At 38.4% G+C, this 15,820-nt stretch overlaps 1 protein-coding gene across 2 annotated transcripts in view; it reads left to right on the forward strand.

Annotated features, from left to right (window-relative positions):
• Positions 1–5,631: 5,631 nt before the first annotated feature.
• The window catches only part of LOC106667204 (sodium/calcium exchanger 1), a 131,324-nt gene continuing 121,135 nt past the window's right edge, over positions 5,632–15,820 (forward strand). For both annotated transcript variants that reach the window (XM_014395010.2, XM_014395011.2), the window contains exon 1: positions 5,632–7,333. In XM_014395010.2, coding sequence (XP_014250496.1) covers positions 5,712–7,333 — 1,622 coding nt within the window. In that variant the 5' untranslated portion in view covers positions 5,632–5,711. The remainder of the gene's footprint in view (positions 7,334–15,820) is intronic.

Genomic DNA, 15,820 nt, shown 5'->3' on the forward strand with positions numbered 1-15,820 from the left:
GTTTGAACTTCAAGGGCAAGGCAAGGTGATAATGTGGTCAATATACCATTTTAAGCTGAAGATTTATCGTTCAGCTAACCACAGTTAAATATATAAAAAAAGTCGTAACCCTGATAAACTATCTCTTGTACTAAAATATTATAACTACGCATTAGCTACAATATTGACAGATTAATAACAACTCATTTGATCTAAGCACTTTTCCTTTTATTCCTAAATTCAGTTTAGGAATAAAAGGAATTCAGTCCTTTGCTTAAACAAGTAGATTCTCATATATACATTTTTTAAATTTTTCATCCTGGTTGATCATGATATACCGACTACAAACTTAGGGATGGATTACAAACTTTCTTATTATGGAATTTATGGTCTTGGTGTTATGTCTTGAAATGGTTTTATTCTGATATAATCGGCAGAAATCAAGTGGTCAAATTTTTATTCCTTGCCTCCAAAATCCTCTATCTGTACATTAATGATTCTTCTATTAGATGTAGCAAAATAGTGATTTCACATATCATAAATTTCAATAAGTGATCTAATGATCAAATTGATTAAATATTTACAAGTTATAATTTAATCACATAATTTGCAATAAAAAAGAATATTTACATTTTATGACAGTTACATACTTATGTGTATAATACAGGGTGTCAGGCTACTCGCGTCACAAATTTTGCTAGAGAATTTCATTCCTCCAGAAAGACAAAAAATTTCATGTGAAGCATGGTCCAATTCTCAACCCTTTCCAAGATAATCAACATTTTATGTATTTTTCAACTATCTACAGTTTTCGTCATAATTCTACTCATAACGCCTGATCTGTTCATTTTTGGGGAAATAAAAAAGAAAGCGTTAAATTTCTTTTGAGAAGGCACTCTTCACGAACTTTATATACAATATTTGCGAAAAAACATACACTAAATCTTACAAAAATTAAAATCTTAAAAAAACAACTGAATTTGCAATTGGAAAAATTCTCAGTAGAGCTTAGTAAATTTCATAAAAACTTCTTCATTTAATGAGCTTTGTAGTGATATACCCTATTCTTTAATTACATTGCACCAAAATGTATAAATTTTATGCTAACGGGAAAAAAGTAGTGACTAGGTGAAAAAACGGAATGCGGTTTCAACTTTTTGGCCTGGACACAATTTATTTCCCAACTTTAATTTTATAAAAAATGCACAAAAATGAAACAAAAACCCATAAAAAAGAGGCAATAAACATGGACAACTAAAGCAGAAAAATTGAACAAAATAACCACTAAAAAAATTCCTAATAAAAAAGTAGACAAAAAAAAATTCACTGTAATTGGGATGTTCACTATGTTTATCGCTTCTATTTTTTCTAGTTTTGTTTTCTTTTGTACTTTTTTATTAAGATAAAGTTGAGAAATAAATTGTGCCCAGGACAAAAAGTTGAATTACCAGATTAACCACAGGCCTATTTTTCACATCGTCACAACTTTTTCCCATTTAGCATAAAATTTCTGTGTTTTGGTTCGATATAATTAAAGAGAATGGTGTACTGCTAGAAAGTTTATTAAACAAAGAAGTCGTTATAAACATTGCCAAGCTCTACCGTGAATTTTTCCAACGAAGTTGCAAATTTTTTTTTACAATTTTAAATTTAGCTTTAAGTGCTAGAAAGGTGCCATCTTATAGGAAATTTAACCTTCTTTTCAATGCTTCTTTTGGATTTCTCCAAATTTCTCCAAAAATAAACAGTTTAGGAGATACGAGTAAATTTATGACGAAAACTGTAGATAGTTGAAAAAAACATAAAAGGTTAAATATCTGCAAAAGGGTTGAGAATCGAACCATGGTTTATAATCACTTTTTTTTGTCACTCTGAAGGTGTGAAGCGAGTATCGTGACACCCTGTCTATTAAATTCCCTGGAAACATAGATTCAACACTAAAAAAAAAAAAAAAAAAAAAAAAAATTGATGGGTACAAGAAGCAGATACAATTCTACCAATAGAATTATAACACCGTACAATACAATTTTTTTTCTTTTTTTTACGAGGCTTCGCAACAGCAGAGGTCATATAATCCCTCAGAGTGACGGTGTTTTTGAAAAAAGCTCATTTGTAAGTATGTCGGGTTCGAATCCAGCAGCCCTGCATTCGAACCCGGGACCTTTACCTTACAATGATGAGCGCTAAGCTAAGGATAATAAAAACCGACAACACAACGCCCCGAAGAACTGAACAATGATGAGCGCAGTGTTCACGCTTAAACCGTTGCGGCAACCGACGCCCCCAATTTTTAAACGTAAAAATGTCAGTTACTGTTGAGGATGTTGCGCTCTTATTGATGATGGACGTTCCATCAGGTATGCGGGCTATTGCCATCAGAGTTCCCTAGGAAACTTTGAGAGACCCCGCTAGACGTACAAATTGTGTTTTTTCTTGAATTTGTATTTTTTGAGTGGAAGAAGGGGTGAAGATTTGATTTGGTTGAACCAGTTATTTCTTAAATCATAATGGTTAAAAATGTAATATTTCATTTTTCTATTATACCATTCTATTTTGCTCATTCAATGGTTCCAATGTATATTTGGTTTTTGAACTACACTAAATATGAAATTCCCGTCTTTCATATCACCTGACCATGAGTTAACATTGTAAAATTGAACAAAAATAATAACTGTAAATAAGATCATTTAGCGAAATTATGAAGTAGGGAGTTGATAACTTCTTTGAAAAAACAAGATAATTATTTGCCACGTCAATGGATGTATTTTCAAACTGCGTACAATCTAAACGTTTTAATGTTCAGAAATAGTTTGACGAATATGTCTAAAAACGAATGTCTAGCTTTTGCTTTATCACTATTTTTTTTTCTTTATCACAACCTGTTAAGCTTTTTATCCAGGCCAATTAGTTCCTCACTGAAGATGGCGTTATGCCGACATGCGTTTGAGTAATTTAGCAAACCCGCGGTGAAGTGATCGTATGCCGATGTAATGTTGGTGTTGTTGCACGACTAAGTTCTCCGATAAATTTGCATCTTCTCACCATTATTATTATTATGAGTGCGATCTTCTTTACAAAATATCGTCACTGAAAATGCAAGGCTGAAATAAAAAAAAAATATATAACGTTATTTTCCAGTATAATTTTAAAATAAATTTATTTATAGCTTAAACATATAAAAATACGCATTAGAAATATGGCCTTATATTCTTCCAGTCACAACTTTTGATTGGAAAGATTGGATGCGATGGATATTGTATTGCTTGGCAGAAGCCCACAGTTCCATTCTGTATGACGAAAGTGGTCACAGCAAGTCTAGTTGACATTTGATGGTCAAAACAGATTTCGGTCTTAAGTCTTCACAGTTGACCAACCCTTCGGTTAAGTTATTTTCTATTATGTCTTGATTGGGGATTTTACGACAGTCCGTATTCTAGGTATAGCCCTAACTATTCGACTTGTTGATAGCTCCTTGTTATTTATGTACAGTGTACATTTTTCCATATTTAGTCTTGTCCTACGCCTTTTGGCATGAGTCTTTAATAAACCCAAGGTGTTCTTGGAAATCGAGTTTGCTTGGATAGGGTTTGTGTTAGAAGAGAAAACTGCGGCGACCAAATAGCTTCAACAAATAAAAAAAAGACGGGGAGTTATTCATTAAGGAAAAGTCCTCGTGCATCGCGGATAGGGCTCACGCTTGTACACTTGAGGACAATTGTGCACTAGGCTAGGGGTCCATGACTGACCCTCGCAAGAAAGGCTTTGATCACCCGACCTCAAGAATTTGCTTTTCCATCCCTCCACCTTTGTGTTGTTCATACACAAAAAGGTTGGATTGGAAAATCGACATGAAGGGGCAGTCAAGTGAAGAGACACAAGTAGATCCACTGACGAATGGAATCCTGATCCGAAGAGTAGAAGAGTTGAGGCCAAGGAGAGTGAAGTCCCGAGAGAAGGGCAGAGACGAGTCAAGTCACAAGGCAAGTAGAGTCGATTGACGAGGAGTGTCCCGAGGCAAGGAAAATCACCAATGTAGAGAGTCCTGAGGCAAGGAAGGTCGACTGATGTCCTCATCATTTCTAGTTCAAAGTTCTAGAGTTCTAGAACAAAGAGAATGGACTGATGTACAGAGTCCTAAAGCAAGGAAAGTCATCTGACGAGAACATACTACTGATTTAGACAGTCCTGAGCCAAGGAGGATCATCTGACCAGGACATTCTACTGATGTAGAGAACCTTGGGCCAAGGAGAGTCATCTGATGAGGAGATTCGATGTTGTCAGTCTCCTTCTCTAAGAATTTATGTCTGACTTTATTAATTATTGTTGTGGGCCCGAAGTGTTCCCATCCAATTTGATTGTTTCTGGAGCCTAAATGATCTTTTCCTCGCTTCTCCTTAAAAACATTTCCCAACGGAGGTAGGTTTATATATANAGGTCCGGGACTTGGTCGGCTCACGTGTCCTGCATAAATCTCTTGGACTTGTTCACAAACCCCAAGATTTTGGACCATTTTATCTCTGGGAGTGATTTGGTGATGTCCGCTCCTTCAAAGATTTCAAATCTAGACCTAGCATACCTATCACACTCTGCGAGGTAGTGCCTTGCCGTTTCTTCTTTTATTTCGCAAAAACGGCAAAAAGGATCTGGTAGAATACCCATTACGGAGAAAAAAATCCTTCAAACTATTGCTTAAGCTCCCTAATTTTATCTAAACTTATTATCTTATTATCCACACAGTCCTTCAAGTCCCAATTTTTCTCTCAAAACCGCAACAAGATACAGAGGCCTTCATAATCCCCTAGTCCAATCCCTTTCATTTCGAAAGTGAATAATGGGTTAGGACTGTATTTAATGCTTCTCAACTCTTGTAATATTCAATTCATAAAGACAATAAACTTGTTTACCATCTTTGTTGCCTAATTTCGATGAAATATTTAATAAACCAGTCGATGCTTCCAGTTCCACAGTCACGAATATTATTTATCGTAGTTTTCCTCGTCTTTTAGACCACTGCCAGCGTTCTAATTAATAATGCACACTAAAACGTTTAACTTATTTTTTCCCCCAACTAGATGAAATATTTTAGATAATTTCATTATGGTCGCTATGTAAGATTGGGCGGTTTTTGTGTTTTTTCCCCTGCTAGAATGGCCATAATCCAACTCGATTGGTAAACGTCCAAACTGGTGGCATAGCCAAGTGCATAAATATAGAAAGGTCATACAATTTACGATTCCCTAGACATTAGTGTCATTACGGAAATATAATTTTCTATTATATCAATTTCACGGCGGATACACCGTTCGTGTCAATTTTTTGTTGTTAAAATGCGATAGTTCAGTCGTGCATGTACGATTTAATTAATGTTTAGGTAGAGAAATCCTGCCTTTTGAAACCTTTTTCTTGAATTTGTCAGGAGAAATTGCCAACCTTAAGAGTAATCGAATAGGATCGGCCAGAAGAGAAGTTGCGCGGGTGTGAATTTTTTTCACAAAGATTTTTCTTGTTTATTATTTCGTTACCGGATTAAGTGTGGATATATACGAAGTAATAGTTAAATAATTAATTGTTGGAGAGGATGAGGACAGGGAGGACGAGGTGACAATAATACATTTGATAGAAGAAAGAATATCGACGATGGGGATGTGGTGGGGATGGCGGTGCAAGAGTGGTTTAGTGTCGGGCCGGCCACCGTCTGATGAACATGCGAGTGTAGTCGTGGCTTGGGAAGGATGTGGTTCGTCGTATTGTCATTCGCCGCAGGAGCGGCAACCGTCACCGCCTCCGATGTGGATTCAAACGAGACCGGCCAGTGCCAGGAGGGTCTCATCGTACCGTTGTGGGAGCCGACTACCAATCTCACGACCAGCGACAGGATCTTCCGTGGAAGTGTTTACTTTTTCGCTCTTATGTACCTTTTCCTCGGTGTGTCTATCATTTCTGACAGGTTCATGTCGGCTATCGAAGTGATAACGTCTCAAGAGAAAAAAGTGAGTATCAAATCTAAAGGTGAAAGAAAAACTATGCTGGTTCGTGTGTGGAACGAGACGGTAGCGAATCTCACGCTTATGGCACTCGGCTCTTCTGCACCGGAGATCATGTTGTCTGTCATCGAAATCTGGGCGAAGAATTTTCAAGCGGGGGACCTGGGCCCGGGCACGATTGTCGGTTCCGCTGCTTACAATCTCTTCGTCATCATAGCCATATGTGTTTCCGTCATACCAAACGGTGAATCCAGAACTATAAAACACTTGAGCGTGTTTTTCGTCACTGCGACTTGGTCCATATTCGCCTACATCTGGCTTTACGTGATCCTCGCCGTGTCTTCTAAAGGGGTGGTCGATGTGTGGGAAGGTCTTCTCACTTTCATCTTCTTCCCTCTCACCGTCCTCACCGCGTTTATAGCCGACAAGAAGATACCCATACACAAGATCCCGTTGAAGTTGATCAGACGGTTCAAAAGCCACAGCGCCGTCGGGGCGGTGGAAAGTGTCGACATGGAGCTATCTAAGTCCGACTACGACGATTTCGAAGAGATGCTCGAGAACGCCCGACAGCAGTCCGCCACCTTGCTCAAGGATTTGAGGAAGGAGTTCCCTGACAAGTCCATGGCGGAATTGAAAACTTTGGCCAAAGAAAAAATGGAACAGTCCGGGCCGAAAAGCAGGGCCTTTTACAGGATTCAAGCGACTCGGAGCATCACCGGAGGGAGCATTTCCCAAAGGGGGGTGAAAGAGCCGACACCCGTCGAAGAGAAGATCAGCATCGCCGAAGTCAAAGACGACAACACCTACGTCAGATTCGAAAAAGAAGAGCACACTGTACTGGAAAACATCGGCACGTTCGTCGTGAAGATAGTACTCGACGGTCCTCCGTTGACGGTACCGCTCATGGTCGACTATCAGTCCGAAGACGGTTCGGCCCAAGCCGGTTCCGACTACATGGCCGTGTCCGGTACTCTCATTTTCAAACCCGGCCAGAAGGAGCAACTTTTCAAGATCAAAATCATCGACGACGACGTGTTCGAGGAGGACGAACACTTTTTCGTCCGTCTCTCCAACGTCCGGGTTCAAGGAGCCAAAGCGAACGGCCTCAACACCACCTTCAAACTCGGCGAGCCGTCTGTCACGAAAATAAACATATTAGACGACGACCACAGTGGTGTTTTCGGTTTCCCAGAAGCAAGTGTCGAAGTTTCTGAATCGGTCGGGGTCTACGAAATTGTCGTTGAGAGAAAAACGGGAGCCAGAGGCAGAGTCAAAGTCCCATACTACACAGAAGACGGAACGGCCAAAGCCGGCAAAGACTACATCGACTTGAAAGGGACTCTCTTGTTCGACAACAATGAATCAAGGTATGTGGTGACATTTTCAGTATTATTTCTTATTAGCCCGGCCGTCATTAACAGCATACGTTGAACGAAAATGGCTTATCCATATAAAAATACTCTTCAAGTACGTCGGGATTTAAGGAATGATTGAACGGAAAATTTTTTTTTTTCCGAACTGGTCTGCATGCTAGTTGTACAGAACGACACTGTAGGAAACTTTTTATTAGGCTAATTGCACATCCCGTATGCTTTTTCTCTGGTCAGTTTATTCATTTACCATCATCATCAAACCCCTTAACAAATCCACAACTTGTCATTCCATAATCCGCCATGTCTTTCATTGTTAACGCTGTAACCATTTTCTGAAGGAAACGTGACGTGAAGTCCCAAAGACACGTTTACAAATATAAAACGACTATTGATTTAAATCAGTCGAAATTAAATTATCAACTTCACCGAATTCAATACATATTTTTATATGTCAATGAATTTTTTACTGTAGGAAAATGGTTTCGGTAAATAAATAAATCATTACACCCTTTTATCATTCATCCACCTCATAAAAGCCATAAAACCGTACACAAATGGCGGTGATTGCTCAAGAAAACATGATTTCTACCTATTATTTCTCTTACCACTTTGCATGGGTGATGTTTTCAAAATTAATTATCGAACTTCTCCCCTATCGGATTTCACCCTCCAACACTTAAACTGTTGTGACAAATCTCGCCTAATTTTCTTTTAGTTGGTCCTAGTTAACGAAAGTAATGATTTAAATTTTTATGATTGTTATGTAAAGAGTGGTTGAGATGAAAAATTAGTGCCACGAGCGGGATTCGAACCCAATTTTTAACTCCAATATAACAATTACTGAAGTACTTGCACTTCGCTAACAGCTCCCCGTGGGCATGTTCGCCGAGAATCCAATCCGATTACCCGAAATTTGAATATTTGCCAAAAAGTGAAAGACTTGAAAAATATCGTAGGCTGAGACGATGAGTTGGTGTCCCGGGGGATCGAAGTCACGATATGGTTAGAGCGGCGGCGTATTGAGCCGGAGGTCGTGGGTTCGAGTCTCGCTCGCGACACTAATTTTTCATCTCAACCACGCTATATAAAAATTATAAATCAATCCCTCCTAATGGTTTACCTGAAAGATTTACGTAATGAATTCTTCTCAATGGTATAGTATCTAGGTCTGTATAGGTAGGTCTGTGTAGGTACTATAGGCTTTTCCCAGCTATCGCAGGACAGTTGCAAAGGGTTTGTTCTGTTGTCTCTGACCCTTATAGACATAGCCGACATGTTCATCGGTTAGTAGTCCCATTTTTTAATGTAATGCTTGCCTCTTGTCTGATATAATTTCCCAATATTTGTTGTATTCCAAGATTTCAGTTCTTTTTTACTATGGCTTGTACTTATGTCGCAAAAGGATTTGGACCTGTGTTATTCCTTTTTAGCTAAAAAAGCTGCCTCTTACCTGAAATTCCCTCGTGATCTAGAACCGTAACGTTACGCTATTTGTAGATCCCAGTTTATGTAGTGTATTCAGGCAGTCCCAGACAGGTTTTGAGTTGATCTGGTAGAAGAACCTTTAGAGCCTGGCTATCTGATATTATTATTATTGTTGTTACACCCTTGCTACTACATTAAAAGAAGAATCGGATGAGAACTGATGTGATGTTAGTGCAATAAACCAAAACAGTGCTTAAAGAATATCTAACCCATACTTCCTAGTATGATCATCGTGGTATCGAGGTCTTTATTGTTCAGGAATGGCTTTCCTGGGTAACATAGCCTTTTCTTTGCCATTGGGTATTTGCATTTGACGATGCAATTATTTGCCCATTTTTTACAGTGGTATTTTACTGGAGCATGTCTTGTGTACCTTTTATGATTTTTAGTTCCTTTCTGTTGTTTTAGGATTCTTTCTACCGTTGAGTTGTATTTGCAAGTCTTTTTACTTCCTTTGTTGGGTTCTTTAGTAACCCAAGATTCCAGTTCTTTTTTCCTATGACATGCTATGCCGCAAAAGTATTTTAGATCTATGCGTTGTTCCTTTTGAGCCTAGTTGCCTGAAATCTCACGAGCTGGACGCTTTGAAACCATAACGTTAGAGTATTTGAAGATCCATGTTTTTTAAAATATTTAGGCTGCTCCAGACAAGTTTTAACTGGTTGTAAGCTTGGAGAGCCTATCGAACTGCCTGGCTATTTCACAGATTATTTTATTTTTGCACCCTTAACACGTTTGTTATTTATTCCAAACGAACATGTTTCTATGGCTAGTAGTTCAACTTGAAAGATGGTTTTGATGGAACCCAGGGCTATGTGGTGCTCATAGTTAGGCACCTTATGCCCATACCCGTAACGTTTCCCATCTTTGAGTCATCAGTATATTTCTGAAGAGCCCCAGGTTTGATTAAAATTAATTTTTCCATTGTTCTCTTTAAATGGTTTTTCATAATCTTGTATTCTGATACGTCAGTAACTTTGACGAAAATTTTGCTTGATGATTCTTTTTACTGACCTATGAATTTTTTATTCCTCAATCCTTACAATCCTTTTTATATAAGTAGATAAGTAGCAGTCTGTTGTTTTAAGAGCACAATTTCTTTGACCTTCCAATGGGCTGACAATTGTCAGATATGACCATTCAAGTTCTACCAAAGAGTCTTTGGCATCCATCGTGCCATTGCTCTGTCGTTGGTTTTCTTAAGGCGTGTATTCCACGATAACACGATACATACTTCTAGGTATGTAACTGTCGACATCGAAGTGTCCATTCACTTCTTACCGTAATCATCAGCATCAACTTATTTTAATAGGACGATAATGCAGAGCTAAAGGGAATTAAACTAAACAGAAATAAATCGATAAACATTACTTTCAACTCCGTCGACGAGTTGCTCTTCCATCTACATCAGTAATATCCACCTTACTACTGTAAACCAGGTACGATACCTCGAAAAGCGGCTTATGTGGAATCCACTACGAGCCTTAAAAAACAAGCACTGATGAGACCCTTTCAAAACTACTCGACAAGATCCAATACAGCACTAACAAACGACTAAAACTACTCGACAAGATCCAATACAACACTAACAAACGACTAATTAACAATAATATTGTAAAACCGAACTGATGGACTGGGAACTTTGGGGGTTCTGCCAAGAGTCCCAACATACAACGTATCCAAACATCCCAATCCAAAATCCTTAGAAAAATCCTAAATACTCCCTTCTAAGTATCGATTGATACCATCCACAACGACCTTAATATACCCTCCGTACGCGACATTATCCTATCTATATATCGTAAGTGCCACAAATCAATCCCTGTTAACATTAACCATCCCGAATCCCTTCAAAGCCTCCACGTAGGCTAAAGAAGCGATGGCTCATCTAGTGAAGATAGGGATAGTGAAATGTGATAGAATGCACCTAATTTGGAGTGCTACCTATTGGTAGCTTGTCCACTCTGATTTTTCTTTTTTCTCTCTTTTACTCTTCTCCATTCTTGTTACCAAAAATTGTAGGTAGTTGTAATATTCAATAAAAAAAAAACAAAAAAACAAGTGTCTGCAAAGGATTTTACATTTTTATTTTACGAAAAGAACTGAAACATTCAAATAAATACAACAACAAGTTGCTTCGTGCAAAAATCCATGTTGTTTATTTAAATGGCTAAGGTAATTCAAGACAAAAATAAACTTCTGAATGTAAAATTAAGTATTCAAATTTGTCACTAATTATCATAATTTAAAAAGCTTCCACTGTGCAAATTCAAGTGGTATCGATTTTCACTCATGGAAACACCACTAATTAGTCTGTACGCCTCATTTTTTTTCTCCTCTAGTTCAAATCGCGTTAAAACGGCCATGTTAACTTTTCCGACCGGTCGTAAAAAAGATCTTGCTTATCTATCCCTCACTGTGTGTAATTTCGAGCCGTTATATCACAATATATTCGGGCTTATTTTCTCTCAGCTGATATACTCGACCCTGCATCAGGGTCGGACAGTTTAAATATCAGGAATCGGAAAATTATCCCGGGACCATGGGGGATTTTGTTGGTAAACGCTTGTATTTTGCCAGACGTTGTTTTTGTCTCCTTAAGCCTCTTCCACCAAATAATATCAATACTGTCTTATCAGTAATAAATCCGCCTCTGTTTTGAATCGTCAAATATTTTCTCTTTGTAATAACACATTCCGCACATTTTCTTTAATCCTCATCAACAAGAATTTAATTTATTCGAGTATGTACAACGCGTGCGAGATAATTCCATCCTAAAAAGTAATTCCTTAAGTTTTTAAAATGATAAATTAAAATCTTTTGCTTATCGAAAGAAAATTGTAAACCCATCTGTTGTAAGCTACCATCTTCAGCACGTCCTAATTGAAGACGTTTAAGCACTTAAACTTATCGAAGGTATGTTCAATACTAAAAGAAATACATAGCTAAATGTCCTCAGATTAGTAGAAAATTTAAAAACAGGTTAGGTGTCAACCCGAACAAAACCACATTAATACCATTCACAAAAAGAAACATAATATAAAACCACTCTCTTTAAAAAATAAAAATATAACTTCCTCCAAGTAAACGGAGTGGAAATAACACTAGATCAATAGCTCACGTGGATGAAACATAGGGAAAACAATACAAAAATAGAAGGCTGTAACAATTGTAGCCTAAAGATTTTGAAGTAAAACGTGAAGTACTCAGTCCAGTCACATTAATGTATCAGCCTGTCAAATTCCGGAAGGCGGACCGGTGCGAGACGTTCAAGAAGAGAGTCAGTTAGGTTGTGGAAGGTACTCACAAGGCTGTTGAGGCGTGCCGACTTAAATGAAAGGTGCGCTAGGTTGCGCGGTTGATGATCCATGGCGTGAACATGTGGTCCCACAGATTTTCGATTGGGTTTAAGCCCGTGAAGTACGGTAAACTCCTGGTGATCACCTCGTACACTGCGAATACTATGACACGTCGCTGGTAGGTGCCATCGTCTGAGGATAAACAATCCGCGTTTAGGTGTGCACTCAGAGAATGCCACGAAAACATTCCCTCCATCCTCCAGGTTGGACCCTCCGGGCAATGTTGTAGGGTGTTTGCTTGAAGACGTATACCCCAAGGTTTGTCTGTCCGATGGAGTATGACACATGATTCATCGGAAAAAGCCACCTGTCTCCACTCAAATGTGCAAATTCCAGCCTCCGTCGCCGATTCATTAACCAGGCCAATACGCAGCAACCGTCATTGAGGAGACACTGTTGGTAGCGCCTCGGTTCATCTGGGTAGGCAGTTGGTCAACGGTTGAACGTCTGTTCCCCCGAACTCATCTCCGCGGCCGTCGTTCACCTCTCTCATCTATGGCCCGTGGTGCACCACATGTGCCACATCGATGATTTTGGGCAGTGCCATTTTGCCATGTAATGTATACTTTTAACTCGGCGGCACGCGAACAGTTTACAAAATTAGCTGTTTCGGAAATGCTTCCACCCTTGGCCCGGCCATTGATCATGCCCTTTTGTACTTCGTGTAAATCTAAAATTGCAATGTTTTCCACTTCCCTCCCACAACCTTTATATACCCTCCATTGCAATATGCTGTCTTCATTAGGGTTATTTCACTTTGACGTCGAACGTAGGTGGTGGTCACATTAATATGTTTAGGCGGAGTAAAAGGCCGTCTATACACTAAATATTAGTTCCCTTCAGGGGTCGTACACTTCTACATCTCTAATCATACCTGGACATTCCATTACGACCTTGTGAGAACTCATAAGAAATTCCACAAAAATCATTCCGTGCTTCCAAACCCTTTCGGCCAACATCCTCTACGTCGGCTAAAGACACAAAGTGATTTACACTAAATATCCCTTTTGTATAAAACAGCTTGTATTAAATTGAAACTCTGTCATTCCTAGCAAATAAATAAATTGATAAAAGTAACAGAAAAACGTCGAGTAAATATTTTCCTGAAGAAGTTTTCCCAAGAAAGTTCGTAAATCCACCTCCAAGGCTCAAAGACTCGGAGATGTGATTTTTAATAGGATCCGTGTTTTGTGAGAATCTGTTTGAAGAATATATCGATTCACTTGAAAAGTTCAAATGTTTGGTCGGTTATATATTCGATCGTCAATCGATCAATCAAGGCTAAGGCACGCTCCATTTTTGTCGTCCGACAAGTTTCAAAATCGTTAACAAGCAACCATCCTTCGATTATAAAACTTAATTTTTTTTATGAAAGGGGTCTCTTAAAAGAAATCAAATCTATGCCTTGGCAGGAGGATCATTGGGATTAGACATGTCCGCCGTAGAGAAAAACCGGTAATTTTTCTACGATAAAATCTGCCATCGTGCTAGATCAATTATCATCAATTAAATAGCGTCTTGGCCTTTTGCTGTATGCACTTAGCGATCCGGATTCGTTCTAGATTTCAAGCCCTCCGTAACCGTCACACAGTGGTCTAAAAAGTGGCATAAAGCGGCTATGATGGCGAATATTTTACTGTATGTTCGCGAAAATCCGAATTCCTCTCTCTGAAATGTTGAAAGGGTTTTAGGATTTTCAAAAAATAAAATTTAGATATATCCCGGACATACAGTTTTAAGCCGTATCGCTCATCTTGTCCAGGGACTTAAACACTCTGATTATGACAGGCGTCTAACTTTCCTTCTACAAATGTCGATTTAGGAGGCTGAAGCAAACTTTCTTCCATGCGTCCTATGGAATGATGACTCCAAGTTTACCTCTAATGGCATACTAAACCGTTGGAATTTTCGAACGTGGGCGGAGGAAAATCCGAAAATTTCGTACTCTTGTCATCATCAGCTGGTTCACAGGATCAACGTTTGATGCGGACTTCTCGGAAATAAATTAATTGGGCCTTATTTCTACGAAAATTATTTAAATGGTGCTCAGTTCCTCAATTTTTTGATGGAAGTTTTACCAACACTGTTACATCTAATAGTTGTGTAGTTCCTCTGCAACAAAGAATGATTCTCCAGCTTAATGGATGCCCCGCACACAATTCTTTGTAGGTGAGACGTTATTTGAATCGTCACTTCCGGGATTGGTGGATAAGGACTTGACGGCCCGATCTGTTGGCCTGCTCGGTCACCCGATTTAACTCCACTTGACTATTTTCTGTAGGGCCATTTCAAAAGCAGTGTCTACGCCAATCATAACCTAGCAAACTCAGTTGAAGAACTGCAGCAAATAGAAAATGCTTGTCAATCCATCTCCCCTGACTCTATCGCTCTGAGTACCGGCCCAAAGTTGTTAAAAAGAGCAAATCTTTGCATCTTGACGCAAGGCAGGCAGTTCGCACATGAAATGTGATTAATATATAGTGAACCGAATGACTGTTTTTTTTCAAAATTTTTGTCATAAATGTGCCTGTTTTGACCAATTCAAATCCGATTTGAAATTTTGAAATTGAACTGGGCCTGATGTACCCTGCGTACGTTTTCTCCAAAAAAGGTAAAAATTGGAAACTAGACAAAAATAATAGGCAGTGCGAACATGAAATTTGATTAGTAAATAAAAAACCAAATGACATTTTGCCATAACTTTGTCATTTTTTGACCAATTTAAAATCCGATTTGAACTTTTGAAATTGAACTTGGCCTGATGTACCCTGCATAATTCTTCTCCAAAAAGATAAAAATTGGAAACTAGACAAAAAAATAGGCAGTGCGAACATGAAATTTGGTTAATAAATAGGAAACCAAATGACATTTTGCCATAACTTTCTCATATTTTAACCAATTTAAAATCCGATTGCACCATTGTTTTCAGGGTAAAAAATTCTTTAAAAAGATTTGTCAGGATGTATAGGGTCGAATTTGAAATTTGGAAGTTGCACTAGGCCTGTGATATCCTGAATATTTTTTCTCTAAAAAAAGGTAAAAATTTGAAACTAGACTAAAAAATATTAACCATGTATTTTTGTTCTTTTTGATAACATCATTGGCTGCTATCTAAAAAGGACACCCTGTACATCTATAAAACAAAATCGATTTTATTGTCTTATATATAGTATATATATATATATATACATGTTTTCGCTTTGTTAATCATGCAAGAAACCGGAAAGGAATAACCACATGAAAATATCCAGCTTTCCCTTCATCAACGCACGTACGTTCGGAGCTTTGTCATTACAAGTATTCAAGTCGTACGACCCTCTGCCATCAGTATTTGAATCCATCCAATCCGGTTGTAATTAACAAATATAAAGCGAAGTTGCCTACACACTTTTAAAGAGATTGAATTATCGGTATTGATTAAGATTTGAAGAAGGTATTTTTCAACTCCTGAGAGCAGGAAAGCAAGGGGAGTAAGTTTTGAATTTCCGTTCGATACCCTGGGAGACTGGTGTCCTCACTTTTTCGAGTGGTTTTGGGTCTCAAAACCAAAACAGAAATTTCATCCCAGGTGAACGCACAACCAAAAACGGTCCGATTTCTCTTCATAATACAGTAAGGATTTCAACAAAACTATTTC

This window comes from Cimex lectularius, unplaced genomic scaffold (assembly GCF_000648675.2).
Source record: "Cimex lectularius strain Harlan isolate CLEC.00 unplaced genomic scaffold, Clec_2.1 scaffold27, whole genome shotgun sequence".
Taxonomy (NCBI): Eukaryota; Metazoa; Arthropoda; class Insecta; order Hemiptera; family Cimicidae; genus Cimex; species Cimex lectularius.